The sequence below is a fragment of the Apostichopus japonicus genome, chromosome 13 (genome assembly GCF_037975245.1).
Source record: "Apostichopus japonicus isolate 1M-3 chromosome 13, ASM3797524v1, whole genome shotgun sequence".
Taxonomy (NCBI): Eukaryota; Metazoa; Echinodermata; class Holothuroidea; order Aspidochirotida; family Stichopodidae; genus Apostichopus; species Apostichopus japonicus.
In genome coordinates this window covers 6165458-6186756 of record NC_092573.1, presented here as the reverse complement: position 1 = coordinate 6186756, position 21299 = coordinate 6165458, and the positions used below count along the sequence as shown (strand labels likewise).

Here is a 21299-nt window from a genome sequence, read left to right as displayed (position 1 = left end):
TTCTTTCTTGTGTGTATCACGCATATAGGCTATGCATGATGACCACATTGGCTGTAGTAACAACACCATTGCCTCTCCTCTCACTGACCTGTTCATCTGGGCGGTACTGACCTGCAAGTATGATATGGCCTACCTGCTCTGGCAACGGGGTATCGAAGCACTTGCAAAGGCTATAGTGGCCTTCCATTTGAATACTTCCATGGCATCCATAGCACGAGAGAGGTACAACTCAGATGCGGCGAATGCCCTACAAAAACAAGCAGAGTAAGTGATTAAGTGATACACCGATGAAATGATTAATATTCGATTTAATCAATGTATCGTAACCCGTTATACTTGTTTCAATAAATAAACAGATTAATAATTCCTAACACTTAACAGAGATTTTCCGTAATTAATTGATTGGTAGATTAACTGTTTAAATGTTTGATCATGATTGATTGATTGGATAATTATACTAACCGAATCTTTATCTAAGAATTAAATATGATTTTTCAAATTTCATCAACCTTCCAAACGTTAACTTTTGTTTTAGATAACAAACATTCATAAAACTAGTATTTGAACATTCACTTTGGCTTCAAGAGGGCTAATATCAGGCTTCGCCCCATCCATCCCTCCACATTTTCAAACATTAATAAAACTAATTGTCATTTGTATTGTTTGTTTATTAAGTTTAATCAAATATAAATCAGAGCAATTTCCTTTGTGAGTTCCTTATTTGTAATATTTCAACTTAATATCTTCTTTTACAAGCAAGGAATGAGAAGATAATCATTGTTTTGTCAGTTTTATTAAATGTGATATTTCAGATTTCGACAACGTTAACCTTCCAAACTTTTTATTTTATATTTTACCTAACAAACGTTATTGATACTACTAACTACTTCTTCCCTTAACCTAGGTTCTATCGCATCAAATCAATTGATTTATTGACCCAGAGCTTTGAGGACGATCAGTTGTACACTCGCCTCCTTCTCTGCGCAGAGTTACAGAATTGGAGCTCTATGACCTGCCTCTCAATGGCTGCTCGCTTTCATCACATCGGGTTCATTGCTCATCCAGCGGTACAATTCTTGCTCAACGACCAGTGGTATGGAATATTCAGATTTACAGCAAGTCTAAAGGTAATGTAATAGAGCGTCATCTCTTTAAATAGCGGATAAACTTCCGGAGCACTTTATACCAAACAAGTGGCTAAAGTGTGTCTTTGATTGACCATATAAACGAAGACCTTATTTACACCCCCTCACCGCCCCCGCCTACCGCACGAAGGTGCAGCCTTGAGCTTTCCAAAAACCCGTAATCACCCCGTGACCTTACTTAGATATGCCAGGGATAATATGTTTACTCATAATGATTGAATCATGCACCGATACCGAATCATAATCCAACAGACAAAAAAAATGTCTACCAAATTTAATTACATGCTTGAATAACTGTCTCCTTGGCAAGCCATTGGAGATTATGTCTAATTTAGCTTTCCTGATTTCCGTGAACTATGTAATCAAATGTTTTCCTTTTCCCCTAATGCTGTATCAGTCACGTCTATATAGTGCCAAAAGCAATACTCTTTCAGTTTACCCGAACGTAAACTGTGTTTGATAGCATTACTACCTTAGGACAACTTCAACGGTACAAGATGCCAACAGGAAAATTATGATAATAATCTGTAGGGTTCTTAGAAAAAAAATTCGATCGTCATCAGAAAACATGAAACCATTAATATCCATAGCATTGTGTTTCATTTCAGGGACTCGTTTGTTGGTTATGCTGTTGCACTTCTGGTTCGACAGAAGACGATACTAGTACAACGATACTGAACAGTGCTTACGCTTACAGCACCCGCCACGCAGTCTCAAGAAGATGGAGCTTCGCTCCGAACTACAACGGCAGGAAAAGCGTAAACAAATTATTATACTTTTCCTATCACGAGGACAGACTCAGGCTGTTTGTAGTATAATTGTTGAAATGAATAAGTAGATGGATATCTGACTTATATATTATAAGTATATTATTATTATACAACTTTGGTTAGTTTTGATCTGAGCACATGTCTGTAAGGTTTACAAATAGCCAATTATAAGTTAAGAAAATAATAAACTATTTTAATCATTTTTAGATTTCGAACTGACATATGTTACAGTAATTCATTCCCAGAAAGCTTTTGTAAAAAGTTCGAAGGAGATTTATAAACGAGAATCCATTTATCGACATTTAAGTGCTGTACTAATCTGTATTTTGGTCTAATATCCAAGTAATATATATATAAAGCACGCCGTAAAATTAAGGAAACGTTTCAGTGAAATTTTAACTGACGGTATAGGATATCAAACGTCAAATGTCAAAAAATCATTTGAAGATTAAGTCAGACGTTGAGTCAAATATTGATAATTATTTTAATTTTTATTGACTCGGTAAAGAGATAAATTGTTTAAAAAAGTCACAAACGGAAAACTATATTGGAAAACTTAACAGTTTAATTTGTGTGATTCAAATCTAAACATTAGACTGATTCAGAAATAGTTTGATTAGTTTCTCTCTGTAACGTGATGTTACTTTGTAAGTTACTTTGAACGGATAATAGTGAAAATTTAATAATGATTTAGATTCAATATTCAATCTAACTTATTCACACAGTACAGTTAATGTTTATAATCATAATCATTTTTATTATTAGAAACGAGATCACAATCACAGCATTGCACCATCCTCTGCGAGCTGGAGACGGCAGTCCTTGGTTCCAGGAGGAACGATGTCTGATGCATTAGACTACTCCACACATGAGAAGTTGCTTTTGGTTGCTACGGCCCCCGTTGTCAAGTTCTGGCTCAATGCGGTGAGCACTCTGTATATCGCTGTTGAAGCAGCCACGGTGCATCGGCTAATAGCTTTAACAGCTGTTTGTGTTTTAGTGGACGGACCGCATACCGTACACGCTCATACTTCCATAAAGTGGCAACATATTCTTTCGCGTTTACTGTATTTCAAAAATAAAAATAAAACATTTACATTGTTCTACGTTATGATGAAAATAAACAAAACTTAATACATAATTCGCATAAATTTAAATCAGTCCAATATATCAAGTTGTCAAGTACCTCATCGTTACCTTGGCAACGAAGAACACTATAGTGCACTATACTTTACATAGATGATCGCACAATCAACGCAAAGTTTCAGTTTAACAAAGCGATTCGTTTTATGCCATCAAAGACAACATCGGGTACCGCACTATAGCTGTGAACAATCCAATTCTTTCGAGTACCCTAATCTAAGATGGGGGGGGGGGGTGGAAGAGGGGCGTGAAAAAGTTGATGAGGTTCCCCCTCTCTGTACCCAATCGGTGTCACTTTGTTTTTCTTCTTTATTTATCCACAGTTCTTTTTCTTTGCGTTCCTGGCGTTATTCAGTTACGTTGTCATGACACAGATGACACAGCAAATCAGTATAGCAGAATGGATCGTTGTGGCTACCGTACTTTCTCTCACCACCGAAGAAATAAGACAGGTGAGTCTACGTTTACATTCCACATGTTTATTTACGATTTTGTTCATCTTTAAAACTGACAAGTAATTTGATTCATTTTAATTAAAACATTTAGCTGTAATAAATATTCAAGATTTGTATCATTCGTTATATTTCGTTATTCAAAGATTTCTTATAAATATTTCTCCATTATGATGAAATGGACATTTATATTTAGAAGGATGATGTCTTCAGTAGTATGATTATTCAACCACAATATCAACACCTTCAACAAAATAAGCCTACGGCTATCGTGCTCATTTGAAACTAATTACGGTTTTGTCACGGATCTAGGCCAGATAAGATCAAATACAATATACTTGTCCTGCAGGAGATGTATTGTCTAGACCTGAGACGTTTTCTGCAGGATCCAAATTCTTCAAGGGATTCATTTAAACACAGTTGTGCATGTTTTCTTACAGAAGATATATGAACATTTTATATATTATTCATGTGTGAAACCATTACCTTATTCAACACTGGGCATATCGTTTTTGCATTTTTGTATGGATACAAATACTTTCATCTTATTCTATGAGGATGGAGTTAGATGAAAACTTTACGTGGCTCCATATGAACTTCCCTTGTGTGTAACTTTTTCATTTCTTATTCTGTAATTCATACGAAAAAGGATTCTTTCCGTTGGTTTTCGCATTTCATGTATACCTCGCACCTCAGAAAACTGAATTTTACTCTCAGCACCCCACTTCAATAAAATCGAGACTTCTATATGGAAAAATTACGAAAATATGAAAATGAATATTTCTATTGTTTTCAGTAATGTTTTTTAAAAGAGCTAATATGATGTGTCGACCAGTAAAGCAGTGCACAAGCGTTCAGTAGGTACAACTACACTAATGTGATATGTTACGCGAGGAACAAAGTGTCTTCCTTCGTAACTTCATTCCATAATTCTGGTAGTTTGTTTGAAGCAATGATTAACCAATAGTGTGACGTGTTAGGGAGCACGTTACATCGATAGTAGGCCTACTTTGATTTGTGGTACAGCGCCCTCTTTAACATCGTTGGAACCTAACGAACGTCATTAGGAGACTTATGGAGCGCTTACAGGGAGAGTACTCCGTAATTGATGATATTACAAGACCGGTCATGCATGTTCCCATAGTTTATTGATATATACATAGTACATGGACAGCAGGGTCAGCCCTGTCTATCCGTAATGCTCTAATTGCGTCATTTGGGTCCTTTTTTTGGTTCCTACAGATTGTAATGGCAGGGGACAGCGAGGGGCTAAGCCTAGCGAAGAAGTTGAAACGGTGGAGTTCGGAAAGTTGGAACCTAGTCGACTTGCTAGGGGTGCTCTGTTTCTTTGCTGGGTTCGTTGCGAGGAATTTGGAGACGGAAGAAATACCATTCTGGGGACGAATATTTTACGCTCTCGATATCATTATTTGGTATCTTCGTGTGCTCGATATTCTTAGTGTCAAAAACTTCATGGGTCCTTACGTCAATATGGTTGGACGAATGGTAAGTATATGGCACGCATGTCTTTTAAACAAAAGCATTGACTGTTTGCGAAATTCCCAATTCCGAAAAGGCCATGGGGTATATGAATTTCAGTATTTTCGTATTATTTTCTGTGATAAGCGATTTTATCTTCATCTCCAAGTTACTGTTTTGGAATGAATGTTAGGAAAGATATGTACATTTTGATTTTTTTGCCAAACATACTTTACGATAAACCGTATCCAAGCATTCCCAGGGCTCGCGTGCGTGAGATTTAATTTGAATTATTTTCCCCTTAATTATGCTAATTTTTTTTTATGACTTCTCTGGCACTGAAATGCTAAATGCTAAACGTCTTATTACTATGTGCATCTTTGCTTCTTAAAAGTGATTTGAGATACTATAAAAAGTGAAACCCAGACATTACTTTTCAGAGGACGATAATTATGGCGCTATAAACATATGAGAACTAAACATAGTTACTGACAGCTATTAATCCGCTAAGGTGCCATGATTGAAATTGTAAGATATTTCTTAATACTTGTATCGAACGTTATTTTTTTTTACAAAATGATTCATTGTTTAGTGATATTTTAACAATTTACAACAAAATGATGAATTACTTATATATATTAATTGAGGAAATCAATAGACAAGTGTGGTACAGAATGTCAAATATAGTTACTTAATATCAATTTTAAAATCTGAAGCAAACTTAAGAATCGAACACCTGATGTTATTTCTTCCACACACGCCATCGTCGCTACAATTGTTTTTTAATGAGGATTTCTGAAACATAATTCATGCATTTGTTGCAAGATTAAGGCATCAAGTTACCATATTTTTGCAAAATACTGATACATTACATAAATAATAATTTTGACATTTTTGTTTCACAGTGTTGAATTCGTCACTTGATAGGGATAAGAAATTCATCATTTTGTTCCTACAAATATATATACTTTAACTGAACATTTGAATAGCTTCCTTAAAACAATACTTGTATCTGTAGTATGATATATTATTCGGATATCTCATAAAATCATTCTGTAATTATTGATTTCTCTGTTCAGCTGTGGGATACGGTTACATTCACTGTTCTACTGTTCGTGTTTGTGACTGCTTACGGTGTCGCCAGTCGAGCCATTCTTCACCCGAACAAGGAGCTAAGTTTGAATTCGGCTGAAGAAATCTTCTCTTACCCTTACTGGCAAATCTTCGGAGAACTTTTCATGGAGGAAATATTACGTATGTTATGTAATATTCTAATTTTTAATATAAAAGAGCAGACTCCACGGTCATCATGTTTCAGGTATATTGTCGAAATCTGATGGTAAATTGTATGATTGCGTCTTCAGAAGTTGCAAAATAATAATATATCCATTTCCGATAGGTCTGGAATAAAATGGAAAGAATATATTTAGGGTTTTTATAAGAGAATAGAATAGATGTGACCCTTCAGTGCCAATTAACAAACTTTCGACTTACTTGCACTTCGTGTTGTATAGTCACCCCCTCTGTTATGGTTTTACAGAGTGCACCCCTACAATCATAACACTTGCAGAGCCGTATATTTAATACGGCTCTGAACACATGATGGGTAATACGCCCTCATTAACAGATATAGAAAGCCAGTTTATACGCATTAACACACCAGTAGAATCACTGTGGTCGAGTGGTACGGGACTTACGGTAGACTAACGTGATTTCAATCACTCTTTTTACACCTGACGAAGGACCAGGGTGTCTTAAAATTTGTGTAGCGTGTAGTTATATCTATTCTAAATATTTTGTTGGTTATTAAGGCATTACATGTTGTCATTATCTTTTCTACTATATATATATATATATATATATATATATATATATATATATATATATATATATATAATATATATATATATATATATATATATATATATATATATATAGATATATATATATATATATATAGGCTATATATATATTATTTTTTGTCCTGACAGCTGACTGTTCTGTGGATACACCACTAGGCCAACATTGTGAGACAGCGTATGCGGTAGTTCTACTCATCATGGCTGTTTATCTTCTCATCGCCAATGTCTTGCTTCTCAATCTGTTGATTGCTATATTCAAGTAAGTTTGACAGTAGATGTTTTCTACACTAGATACATTTCGCACCTTATTAATGGATGTCTATGGTCTGAAACATAATAGCAGGTTTTGTGCTTGAACCCTCCTAGTTACATTCCCGTGTAGAGCTTGCCAAATGAGTTGTCACATGATTGTGTAGAGTAGTCTTCAAATACACAGTATACAATGTAGATGGCTTTTCAACGATATAACGATAGCATCATGTGCAGTTTATATGTCCAGTTTAAGACGCCACTTTTGCATGTTTTCAGCAAATGGAGTTAATCAGAAGTAAATACTGAATTCGAAACGATAGCCTACTATTCGATCTTTTTTCTTTTTTTTTGGTGTACATATCATTAAGCACTATACTATAAAAGCAACATGAAAATTTGATCCATTATTTTACTATTCGCAATCAGATACCATTAATTAAGCTAAATGGCAAACATTGTTATCAGAATTTAATACCGAATAGCAAAACTTTATAAAGCTCAACTCAGAAAACAAAGAAGAATCAAAAGTGTAATATTCCGTCCAGTTAGATCTCCAACTTTGAAACATTTAGTACATGCGCCCTCATTTTAGATGACAAAGAACAGTTCATTGGGTTTCGTTCCTAACTTTAACTAGCAATTATTTCTAACCGTAAAAATATGTGCAATGATGTGATAATTATAACAGCTGCATCCCGAATAATACATGCAAATTTACTATAAGACTAGGTTTATACATGTTCTACCAACTTGTCGTAAGGCTACGGTGTAGGTATTCACGTTACTTTGATTAGTGAAAGACTTGCACCAGTTTTGAAACAGTTACGATTATCGAATCACATATGATCTGGAAGTCTCGCTCCATTGTTGGAAAACATATCAACCATGTAGAGTCATGTGACGTGCACCCTATGTACTTCTAACATACTATTTAACCCTTTGTCAACATGAAGCGATAAAAGTGTGGTAGACATTAGAACGACACTTTAACAGGCCTTTACGGTAAAAACGAGAATAATTGCTTAGGTTTGGACGATAATGATGTTGAGATGTATGGGGGTAGGGTGAATTACAAGATGGTGTTGGAGGTTTGTGGGGGGTTACCAGATTGACTACCGAGATAGAGCTACATAGCAAAGCGCCGTTGAACGTTGAGCAATGCGGTAAGAACTTGTTATAATCAAAATTAAGTAACCCCCCCCCCCCCATATTGGCCATAATTCAAACGGGAACCACCTGCGTACGCCTTCTGATTCGACTGATTGATTGATAAGTTTTTCTGTTTCTTGTAAAGCAACACGTTCAGCAAAGTGATTGAAAACGCCAACGAAATTTGGAAATTTCATCGATATGAGCTGATTATGGAATACAGCGAGAGACCTTGTTTGCCACCACCATTGACCCTCATAATGCATGTTTCAATGATGATTCGCTGGTTGGTCTATTCAGTTTGCAATGTGAAAGCGAAAAAAAATACAATGAGTGAGTCAATTTCTCAGTTTTCATTTATTGAATTACTAATAAAGGGTGTAATAACAGCCTCAAACGTGTACATGTTTAAAATACAACCCGGCCCCACCCCCCCCCTTACCCACCCACCTACAAAAGAGAAAAAAAAATGAAAAAAGCAAGCATATTTTGCTGCCGGTTATTTGGCACTTCTTAGTACTCTCAAACAACTCGCAATTTGTAGAGTAACAACAGAAATTAATATTGTGAAAGAAGCAGTTACTTTTTATGTATAGCTTATACTATACGTAACATGGTTTACACATGCTACACGCTATCATAGCTGATTCATTGGAATCTTAATGGGTGTTAAATTCAAAATAACGTATATAAGGACACTATTAAAAGAATTCAGTTTGTTTTTGTTTACAAAATAATCATGAACATCAAACATATTTTCTCTTTGTAACCATGAACATGACTTGACCGCAATGGATAACGTGTTAGCTATACACTGGTGCATAAGCAATGTTAGCATGAGATCAATGGGTTAGATCAATCTGCTGTTAGACAGACTTTTAAGCTTCATTAACCACACGATGAATCTCTATACTTAAGCTTGTATTTTTGGTTTGTTGCCAGCATATTCTTTGTGTTTACACATACTGAGGGGGGGGGGGGGGAGTTTCTATACCAAAATTTGTATCGAAATAGTGGTGCATCTATATACCCGCAACAGGGGCCTGCTGCTTTTTAAAACTATATGCTGCTTTTGATCCAAACAATATTTGTAGCTAATTTCTTGTGACTCACTCCCTTGATCACCCTTGGCACATGACATATATCTGTGACAGTGGAAGTAGTTTTTTAAGCTAATCTCTTAGTTTGTCTGTGTGGAAACATCAATGTTATACATTCATATAGCGGGCGCTCTCCTCTAATAGAAGAAAGATATAACAACTGGCTTTCAAAATTTCTTAGGGCAGTGACTTATTACTCTGCGGCTGATATATAGAATTTATCTAATATATGCCCTCCCCGATTCACCCATCCCCACTTCATCCCAGCACCCTACTACGATTCCAGAAGCGGTCGTTCTGACTTAACATGAGAAGACTCTTGAAAATGAATTTGGATGTTTCCGTTTTTCTACACTTTTTTTAACCTTTTTTTTTTTAAGAAAAGAAGAACAGTTTAAATGAATGCCGAAATACCAGTAAAGTTCACAGATAATAATAGATAGTTGTCGGAGGGATTTGTCCATACCTTATGCCTTTGTGTTTATCCTCTTTCCAATCTCCAGAAATTGAACTGGACGATGACGCCATTCAGCTTCTACGTACATTTGAAGATGAGTGTGTCGAGAATTATCTGCGACAGCAGTCCTTACACGAACAGGCGTCTCTTGCGGGCATGGTACAGAGAACCAGTGATAGGTAAGACGTGTACACTGTGTGATAGTATTGGGTGGGGTGTATGCGTGTGTGTGTGGGGGGGGGGGAAGGGGGGTAAAGACCGATTTAAAACTTCAGATTGAGGCGAACTATCTGTTGCTGGCGCAAATGTTGCTCCTATATAACCACGGAAAGAAGGTGAGGAAAACAATGGGGTTGTTACTTTGTTAGCGTATGTTCATTTTTATGGAAATGAATAAGCATATATAGTGTCAATCAACCTAAAGCAACACTCAAAAAAATAAAACAAAACGACAGAAAAATGAACACTAAGAACAAACTGAAAGAAAATGAAAGAAATTAGAGATATCTCTAAGATGAAAAAAAAAATTGTTAAAGTTATGCACAGAACCATTGTAAAAGAAAGATAACGATATCAATGCTTGATCGATGTATACATGTCCCACTTTTAATGTTCCTCTGTACATACTTAGGATGGATTCAAATGTTTCACATCTGGAGCAGTTGCAAATGAGTGAGGCCGATACCAGAAGAAGACTCAAGATGTTAGGGGAGCACGTAGAACATCTGGCATCTTTACTCTACGATATTCGGAGTACATTGAAAGGAGGCCAAGAGAGTGACGTCACTGCTAACACGGAGTCGGGAATCACGTCAAAGACACGCAAGATTAGCAAGGTGATAGGCTTCGGAAAATCAAAATGAGAATTTAGAAACAAAACAAAAGGCCTGGCATGATTTAGTTCTACGACTTTGCTATGATCTCTATGGCCTACTATTACGATTTAAAATTTTTATATTGAAATTGGTACGTTAAGGTACTTGGTCATTAAAGGACTTTAGCCGTGTTCATCGAGTTAAAAATGTTTGAAATGAATGGCTTCCCAAAAATAGCTAAGAAAAATCTTGTTTCATATGGAAGATATTTCATTTTAAATATTCCTACATACACGATAGTAAAGACTTGAACAAGTCTAAATATGACGTCGTCGAAACAAATATGCTTCAATCTGTCATGATAATCTTTATATATTATAATCTATATTTTCTGCTATGGGAAACAAGATTTGCAATTGCTGCATCTAAACATTTTGCTTACACGACCTAACCCTGGCCGTGAATGGTTTCAATATCAACACTGTTGTCACGTTGAAAACTATGGAAGTAAAACACAACAACTAGAAACAGAATGAAAAAGGTTTCATAAAGTAAACATTTCCATTTGTATGAGTTTATGCACAGGTACGGTCCGTAAGCACGAGTATGGGTTCTTAATTTGGCATTAGTATCTTTAACTAGAGTCCAAAATGTCACGAGTACGAGAGCGAGTACATAGCCATGGGCAGTGGCGGAGCTGGGTATTGGTCAGGGGGGTCGAGAATGGTCAGTAGGGGCGCTTTCGACACTATCTAAGCAGAGCGCCACCACAGGTTGGCACGGAGCGTACAGAAATTTTTTGATTAAAGATACTCCCTAGATCGCCGGAAATTACCCTTTCCAGGCCTTGCTAATTTGCAGATAAACGAAGAATAAATAGGTGTCATCGCCAACAAGATGTGACAAATGTCAATAGGTAGATGAGAGCTCAATAAAAAAGTCAATAATCGCGAATAAGTAAAAAGTGGAAAAAAGCTGAAAAGGGCGCCGGCAGTCCATTTGAGTCCGTCAGGAGGGGCATCCGCCCCCCCGACTGTATGGACGCTCCGCCACTGGCCATGGGGGAGAGTACAAGTATATAATATGTACTTATGCTAGCATACGAGTACACGGACTCACAACAAGCATACATCAAGGTACTAGATCTGCGATCATCAAATTCAATAGCTACATTTCTCCACAGTGAAGAGAGAAAGTGAGAAAAGAGATGTCAATATTTTTTACGGTGTTCGAATATGAATCTCTCTGCATGGGCCAAGTAATGGCTAATTGTGGCACGTATTTCACATATCTACACTTTCACATAGGCCTATCTACACTTGCACATATCTACATTTTCTTGTTATTTATTTATTTGTTATTTCTGTTCCTATATTACAAATGTTATATGAGAAACTTTAAAAATGGTATTACAACAACTACGTGGTGAAGTAATTGGTTTGGTATAAAAAAAAAAACAGGCAAATTGATATAACTTGGTATTTATTTGTCATATTAATCATATTTTTCTATATACTAGTTATTGAATTTGGTATGAATGGCTTTTCAATTTCAATTTTTCAAGATTTTCTACCGGTGTTCTTTGTATATGATAATATATGCCATAATAATGTATCCAGTCTGAAAAAATAAGTCAAATTGAATGGTTCCATTTCTCCTTTCATTTAAGTAATGCGATTAAAGCCCCCCCCCCCCCCCCAACCCAGTCCAGATGTCCTTGTTCCTTAGATAGTTACCTCTATGACTAGATGCTGTTTTTTCGTTTAAAAAGTCCCGGGGCATTCTAATTTCTGAGATCAAATACTGTCCAACCATATTTAACCTCATCTGGCTTGGTGACCACAATCTTCACGTCAATTTTCACGTCATATTTGGCGGATGTTGCGACAAAGGGTAGAGTCGGTTCACGGGGAGCAATACGCCTCACCTCTGCGAAACTCGTGGTGTTTAGTTGCATAACGGTATTATATTTTTCAACTTTTTAAGTAATTTATGTTAATTATTTTTCCATTCCCCCCCCCCAAAAAAAAGGGGGCAATTTCTTGTTCCCTCCGAATCTTTGGTGACCACAAAAGGGTCGCGACTCCCTTTGAAAACTAGGGGTCCATCAAGGCACACTTTGGTAAATCGAGACGATATTTATACCCTCTCACCCATCCTCCACCCATCTCACCCCAGTGGTTTCATTCCTATATAACTATACAGATTATCGTGCAATAGAAGTTCGACCGTAACTATATCCGAGGTCATAACTTAACATAAGTGATATATTAAATGACCAATTTGCTATCATCACATACTGAGAGTTATACCATATATATATATATACTTGTGTCTGGTAAATATACTTTACTAATATTTAGTTGATTTGGCGGTATATATATATATATATATATATATATATATATATACATACATTACAACATGCTTTCAAGTCAGTAATTGCTTCAGTCAAAATTGGGCATATTCGAGTTATCCGCTATACTATAGTGTAAAGAATGAGGTAACCATATTTGTGCGGAATACACACTTTTTTTTTGTAAATAAATATTTCGCACTCGTTTAATGTGTCTTCAAGTTAAACAGAATTTAGTCTGACTTGGTACGGTGTCGCAGTTTAAATAAAAGTGTGTTAATAACACTACATATTGAATATTTAAATTAAATATATTTGAAATCGTATATTCGATTGAAATTTTGTCCGTACGTAGATTTCTCTGACTTTATACTAAGTAATGGTCGTTCAAGAACTCGGGAAGGTAAATAAAAAGTAAAATAAGATGCCCTCGTTCTCATGCCTACCGTTCTGCAGCCCCACCCCCCCAAATCATCCCTACTGTACAATCAAACTGATTCCTGATGCTGGACTACCACACCCCACCCATAGTTATAAAGATCCATGAAAACGCCCTTCAATCGCCCTGCAATCGTTCATTACAAAGTTGAAGTTAGCAGTTACATTCGACATATTCATATAATTTTTCGACACTCTCTTATATTAATTTGGACATGATCATATTTGGACATACTTATATTGTTTTGGACATGTTTTTTTATATAAAATTTGGACATGCTTATATTACATTGGACATACTTATATTGTTCTTGACAGTTGCAAATGGCATGAATCCAACGTCAAAATGTTCACTACAATGAAGTTAGCAGTTACATTCGACATGCTCATATAACTTTTCGACACTCATATTATTTTGGATATGCTTATATCGTTTTGGACATACTTATATTGTTTTGGACATTTTTTATACATATCGCATTCCGTAGTAAATGCGGGAATGGAAGTTTTACTTGGATCATTGATAAAGAGGAACTATTGTTCCAATAAAAGCTGATCCTATCGGTGTTGTAATAACTACGTATTTCAGTACTCGTGCGTGACTAAAGAAGCCAGCCTAAGTTAAGTTGCAGAGAGCAACGATGCTTCCTTGATGGAATCGGCCGTGGTGTGATGCAGCTCCGTGTGCGAGAGCGAGGAACCTTATATGTTTATCACGTTATGTTGGGATTTGAAAATTTAATACTGAAAACTTGATCAAGTAATTTTTAACGAACAGCTTTGCAGTGTTATATTCAGGCAGGAGCACCTGCACCTGTATACCCGGCACCCACGTACTGAAGACTAGTGTAATGTCACCTATGGGTGCTACCACCACCATCCAACACTACCATGTGTACAAAAAAAAGCTGAAAAAAGTTACAGAAAACACTTATTGTATCCCTCCTTAAATTGTTGGTGTCCGCCCAACCCCCCCCCCCCCCTCCCCCATCCCTCTGTCACGACTACTGTTAACGTTTATAGTGATAACGAACGGAAAGTCTTGTAGCAATTTCGATTGGCTGAAATGATGGGGGGGGGGGAGGGGAGGGGAAGATATATATGTACATCAAATATCAGAAGTTATTGCATTCATAGGTTGGAGGCGACGAGGGTGAGGGAAATATTTATGTTTCGAAAATCATTTAATTTGTATTCATTTGGATCGCCTTAATTTTGATTTGTCTATAGACCAGAAAAATATCAAAGAAAGACAAGACTTTACAAACTACATTGTTTCGTTTAATTATTCCCAAAGAAGATGAACAGATCTGCTATAAAAAAATGTACAATGATAAGAATTACAACAAAAGAAACGGTCAATATTTCTTTGTACAGACAAATTGTACAGACAATGTTTGATTGTCCGAAAAACCTGAATTTTGTGAAGGATTATAACGATCACCAAAACAATGCATTAGATACAAAGTTATATGTAGCATTTAATTTTAATAATATAATGTAATCAAAACAGCCTTGTGACTCTATACCAAAGAGAAGAACTCCTCAGAATGATTCATATAATCAAAATATATTATAACAACATCTGTGTAGCTACTTTGCTCCGCCCAACTTCTCATTAAAAATAGGAGACAGCCTAGCTTAAAGTATTTGTAAACTTCAAAGTTATGAAATAATTCTGAAGTCAGGTTATAACTGATATCGAGTTAACTCGAATATGAAGTTATGATGGATATCAAGTATTCTCTAATAGAAAACCAACTATATCATGGACACAAAATTTACTCTTAAATATCTTCAAACTGCATATATAATGTTATCATCAATATGTATCAAGTTGCTTTGGATATCAAGTTTACTCCACACATAACCAGTCCTCATTTTATCAAGTAAATATTATCAATGCAACAAGAAATACTGGTCTTGTAAATTGAAACCAAAAACATACCGATTACACCACATTTATGTCAAATGTTTGACAAGTTTACTCTTATTAACACATTTAATTATTTCCAACAATTTTCGACTAAATTTCCAGCTTCTTTTAACCCATGCTTTTATAAATTGATTCAAAAATTTGTGTTATCTTCAATGCCACAAAGTCACATATAAAATAAGCAAAAGTTTATCTTGCCAAAGATACACAAATATTATAATACTGTACATTACTTCTCATTAATTGGGTACATTATCATGAAAACAATCTATTAATTTCACCTTGTAATGTAATTGATGTACATTAATACTGTATTACGTTCAGCTTGTGTATACAAACCAATGCTGGTTGTATCTTCTCTGTCCAACACCCCCTGCCCCCCCTCCCCCCAATTCCCCTGCTTTCCCAGCTCCTTGGGACTCTTGCTCAAAGATTTGAAGTGGTAGAACTAGACACAACTATTATGCATTGATGAAAATTGACAGCTTCACCGGTCAAATTTTCAAACAAGTGTTCAATTTGGAGTGTACTGTGGGGGCAATTGTCCTGTACCCTTGTTGATAATTGCTACTCTCAAACTAGCTGTATCGTGCCATATGCTCCCCATATAGTTATCGTATATATCACAGCTTAATTAAATGGTTTATGGAAATGGCTCCAATCTGGCATTTCATTGTTGATACGAAGGGCGTAGGACCGGGGGGGCTGGGGCGCCAGCCCCCCCAGTAAAAAATATGGGGGGGGGGCGGAAGTATCATTCCGCCCCCGCTCAGCAAGTCAGAAAACCCCTTTTTCATTTCCAAATCAGAAAAAAATCTCATTTGGAGCACCAAATTGCATCTAAGGCCAGGTGAAAATGCAAAATTATTTACAAAATGGAGTGGGTGTTGAGGTGTGCTATATTGCACCAAATTGCATCTGAGGCCACCTGGAAATGCAAAAAAAATCCAAAGGGGAGAGGGACACCCCCTCCCCTTAGACCCCTCCCCCAGGCCGGCCATCAGTCTTCAGCCCCCCCCCCCACTCAAAAGTACCTTCCTACGCCACTGGTTGATACAGTGATTTAAAACAGACAATTTGGATTTTTTTTTCTTTCTTTTTAACTCGCTTCAATTCACTTGCTTGTGAGAAAGCCTTTACAGCTTACCAAACAGTTCTATTATTATCAAAACATTTATTGTTTAAAGGTGTTTCAACATTTCTGTCATTGAATGAATCTCATGTGACACACCCCACCTACATTTTGTGAACAATAACTGAATTTGTTTTACCCCAGCATCTCGCACTATTGATTGATATATTTGTAATACCTAAAAGAATTCTAATACAGAACTAGTCCATAGCGTGTTCTACAAACCACAATTGGTATGAATAATGGCTGACATTTTCAAAAATGCACTTAATTGTAAAGTTCCTTAGTATTACTATTATGAACGTTACTACTCTCATTATTTGAGGTAAAGTTGAACAAATTACTGCAATGCCTTGCACTATAGTGCTTTTATCCCAGGCTACTGTAACTTTTCATCACATGAAGTTATTTTGACTGCCACTAGGCCCTATACTAACTACAGGCATTTTCTGTTTCCCAACAGAATTCTATTGAGTAATGTGTACCCTGTAATCTTTTTTCGTGCATAGTTAATTAGTGTGCTCGTACTCACCCTTCTTGGGTCTACCCAAAGTGGTACTCCAAGTATTTTTGCTGTAGAGTACTAAAGCTTTGTACCTGTTGGACTCATCATATTGTCTGTTGTCAAAACTACAGAAAACATATATCTCTTTTAATTCTGAACTGGTGCAAACAGTTGGCAATAGCATACTAGTTAGCTGGACAATAGCATATTCAGCCCAATAGTTTTTCAGATAAAAAAGAAGGAAAAAAAAGTAAGGCTTATAGGTACAGAATTTTACAAAAGTAGTGAAGGTTGTTATGAAGAAATTTCAATATATATTTTAAAAAGTAACAATTGTCTTTGTCCTATATTATGTAACATATATGTTATGACCACTAATGCATGCGGCAGATTTGACAGTTTGTTTCTGGTCACGTGTTATCGTGACAGGACATTCCACATTGAGTACTACTGAAACTAACATAATGCAGTAAATTATGAAGACAGTCAATTAGTAAACATTGCTCATATTTCGTAACTGCTTGTTACAATATTTTTTCTCATCATGGGGACTTTTTTTGTCTTTTAATATTTTTATCAAAGAAAATTATACAAACTATTTATGAAAGATAAATTATTGTTCACTTGGCATGAAAGACCAGACAAATGGAATGTTACATTAGGACTCACAAATCATAGGTCATTTAATGTACAGCACATTCATGAGCCAATGTACTGGAAAATGAACAAACGTAGTCTGCTCAGTAACACATAGAAGACTTGCAAGTCCCCCCCCCCCCCACTTTATAAGTCAGTAGGCATATGCCCTACCCCCTACCACTAGAAATGCACATCAATGCAATGGTTGGATCATTCACTTGCATCCTTTCAATTAACAATGAGTACCTGACTATCAAATGGTCAACCTTTACATTCGTAAAAACCCGCATAAAAATTGAAGTAATTATATAAAGATATAGTCTTTGTGTGACCGAAGTATAAACCAAGCTATTTGATAACAAATAAGAAATAGCCACGAGACTGCTGAAACTGCCTGAGTGTCCTATTGGGGACCAATAAGCAAAAAGGAAAAACTTCCGTGAAAAGGTGCCAAACCCAGAACTTTAGCTTACGTCTGCCCCCCCCCCCTCCCCTTGCAGGCCAATGTATCATGTAGTACCCTTCTGCCACCCCTCCCCATAGCAGCGAGAAAACAAAGAATGGTTGGTTGAAATATCTTATCATGCCTACACATCAATTTAGAAAATACTCATAACAGTTTCCTGATACGACACATTAGCTCCATAAAGAGTAAATTTGACCTTTATTGATATTATTATATTTCAAAGAAACTTTTGGTAGTTTGTTGATAATTTTGCCAAATTAACCTTCCAGGTATTAGTTCTCAAAATATCAAAGTCTGAATTGATAACACTATACTATAACCTTATAGATGTCTTCAACAAATGAAAATATACATTAAAGTGATATATTAACACACTTGATTCAAACCCTCAACATTCTTTGCCATTATGATACTTTTCAGTATCAATCTTTTTAGAAGCAAAGTGGAAAATGCCTGAATTTTTTAACTAGTACTTCACTCTTTCACAAGAACTTAGAAAAAATAATGCATCGGGAAAGTACCAACTAGAAGGAAGCTTAATTAAGCACCTTTAGGCAACCAAAGGAATATCAAAAAAAATTCTTTGGTACCTCATCATGGCATCAGGTTTGAGCCAGTACACTGGTAGGCCAACCTATGAAACACCTAACGGTCTAATCTGTTGCAGAATTTTGATCATCAAATACCATTTTGAAATTTATCACAATCTACTCAGAAAGCTGCTTTTAAATAGTATAATATAAAAATGATGGGATATTACATATCATGAAACAAGGTTATTTCTTACTCTAGGTTTCATTATGTGAATTTCACATTACAAAGAACTTTGTTTTCATTTCTTATCAAAAACACAAACAAATAATAAACATATTTATATCTGGTAATGGATGCTGAAAAGCAGAAAGAAACTCAGCTGCAAAGAAGAACATAAAATTGAAAAAATAAGAGCCAGAAGATTATTGATATCTGATTTATGAAATATCTTTCTATGTTGGACAAATTAGCAACATCTTTTGTCAGCTTTGATTTAATACATTGAGACCATGAACTATTTGCAATGATTTTATACATATAAAGATCCTATACTACAGCTGCAAGGAAAATGTTTAAAGTACAGACCAGAACATTGGAATAAACAACCTTTTATAGAAAATGTAAGAATTTTATGTACAAAGTTTGCCAAACTTTAAATGAGATTAGTCCCATTTCATAATTGCAAAGATAGGTTTTTTTTTTAAATAGCATGATATGTAAGATACTTCCACAATTGACACCAAATTGTATTTTTTTTTCCTTTAAAATCATTTGACAACCATCATGCCCCATTTATAACATTTGTAGAATATATTCCTATAATGATGAAATCTGTATAAAACCCAACGTGATTTTTTAAAACGAGGTAAGAAAACTCTACCGTGCATTCATGTATGAATTGAAACTGGATCACATTTAGTACTCCTTCTGAGGTGTTACTTTGTAACAAAGGGAATCAAAATTTTACTTGAGTATTTACAAACAAAATGGACAATGGAAATTTCTTTCAAAACTGACTAAAGACAAATATCACCATTAAATGACCATGCTATAACAATAGAGGTATTATTAAAAATGCTTTATGAACCAAATATTAAATCAACTTTATGATAAAAAATCAGATTATAAATCTTTAACTTGGAGGGTTCAAATTTTGTTCTTTTTCACACACTTTTACAGATCTTGCATATGATCAGAAAGACTGTATAAACAGTGCATAGTGTAAAAAAAACATATATAGTTTTACCTCCAGACAAAATCTTAAGGTACCTAAACATTCCTCATTGCAAAAGGAAAGAATGGTTAAGGTGCAGCATTTGTTTGACCCCCCTAGACCAGTTTTGTCATCATTTCCTGAATTAATTTGAATGATTTGAAGTAATTTAGTAATATACCCTGTGTAACATGTCAGGAACAACATTTAAATCTGACCAACGATTAGTACTTTCTAATTATTGCAATTATTGCATTAAGATGAACCCTGTAAAAAGTATATAAAAAAGTTTAAAAAATGCATTGTAGTGTTTTCTTCATAAAGAAAGAGTTATCTTTGTACTTTTGGATCAGTAAAAAAAAATTAATAAAAATACCCAGTAAAAACACAAAAAGATGGATAAAACTAACAAGATCAGGACACAAGAAGTTTAGCTGAAAATCCCTTACCCAAAGTACAAATATATTATACCCATGTTGCACAATGTTGTTGTTGTTGTTGTTGGAGCTTTAGGAGCAGAGAGGATTTTATTATGAAAGTTGATCATAGAATAGAATTATATTATTAACTTGGTCTATTGCATAAATAACATGACTAAATTTAAAAGTCTGTGGTATTTACCTAACAGACAAGACATTGCTGTACAAATCTGTGCTGCTATTTTGTTTGATCAGTAAGGCTAGAAGCATTTCATATATTTTATTATCTCTGTGTGTTCATGTGAGAATGCTGTGTGACCAAAACCTATTAAAATTAAGTTCGTATCAATTTATAGTGAAATTATGCAGGCTCGCACTGTTGGTTTTTTCAAGTGGGGCCCACTACTTGAGAGAAAGCTGTTAAATTAGACTACAGATTGACTCTCAGTGGTCATGTGAGGCCACTGGTTGGCGAGAGGAAAGAGTTGAGTGCAGAGCATGGCCAGAAAGCGACCGTGGATACAGAACTCCCTGGTAGAGAAGTCCGTTGAGCTCTATGCTAACGACTAAGGTGTTGTCTCCCCTGATTTCAAACAACGGAAAACCAGTCTCTGGTTGAGCTGCAGGAGAAGCAATGTGAAAGAAAGAGCAACATTGAAATAGAGTTCAAGACAATCCCTGCAGCGTGCAGTTAATTAATGGTAGTCCAGTGAACAACGACAATTCCACAATTCTGTAATAACAGTACTTATCCAACTTGCAGAATCTAAGGCTCACAAATGAACCCACACACAGCACAGCCAAATCTTCCATACCACAATGCATCATTGTTGCAGAAGTGAGGCTCACAAATGAACCCACGCACAGCCAGGCGCGTAGCCAGGAATTTGCCAAGGGAGGGGCGAAACTGTAGAATTGGCATTGCAAACTATCTAAGCGTAGCGCCACCATGGTTGGCACGAAGCGTACAAGAAAATTTTGGCTGAAAATGCCTCCCAGATCGCTGGAAATGGCACTTCCCAGGCCTTGTAAGTTGC

At 35.8% G+C, this 21299-nt stretch overlaps 2 protein-coding genes across 3 annotated transcripts in view; one reads left to right on the top strand and one right to left on the bottom strand.

Annotated features, from left to right (window-relative positions):
- The window catches only part of LOC139978414 (transient receptor potential cation channel subfamily M member 3-like), a 53236-nt gene extending 32964 nt beyond the window's left edge, over positions 1 to 20272 (top strand). For both annotated transcript variants that reach the window (XM_071988628.1, XM_071988627.1), the window contains 11 exons: positions 29 to 264; positions 905 to 1127; positions 1754 to 1903; positions 2681 to 2839; positions 3382 to 3510; positions 4753 to 5016; positions 6069 to 6243; positions 6981 to 7110; positions 8398 to 8585; positions 9856 to 9988; positions 10441 to 20272. In XM_071988628.1, the coding sequence (XP_071844729.1) occupies positions 29 to 264; positions 905 to 1127; positions 1754 to 1903; positions 2681 to 2839; positions 3382 to 3510; positions 4753 to 5016; positions 6069 to 6243; positions 6981 to 7110; positions 8398 to 8585; positions 9856 to 9988; positions 10441 to 10672 (2019 nt within the window). In that variant the 3' untranslated portion in view covers positions 10673 to 20272. The remainder of the gene's footprint in view (positions 1 to 28; positions 265 to 904; positions 1128 to 1753; positions 1904 to 2680; positions 2840 to 3381; positions 3511 to 4752; positions 5017 to 6068; positions 6244 to 6980; positions 7111 to 8397; positions 8586 to 9855; positions 9989 to 10440) is intronic.
- Positions 14687 to 21299, bottom strand: part of LOC139978415 (protein dead ringer homolog) — a 36185-nt gene continuing 29572 nt past the window's right edge. The window contains exon 7 of the mRNA XM_071988629.1: positions 14687 to 20882. Within this exon, the coding sequence (XP_071844730.1) occupies positions 20707 to 20882 (176 nt within the window). The 3' untranslated portion in view covers positions 14687 to 20706. The remainder of the gene's footprint in view (positions 20883 to 21299) is intronic.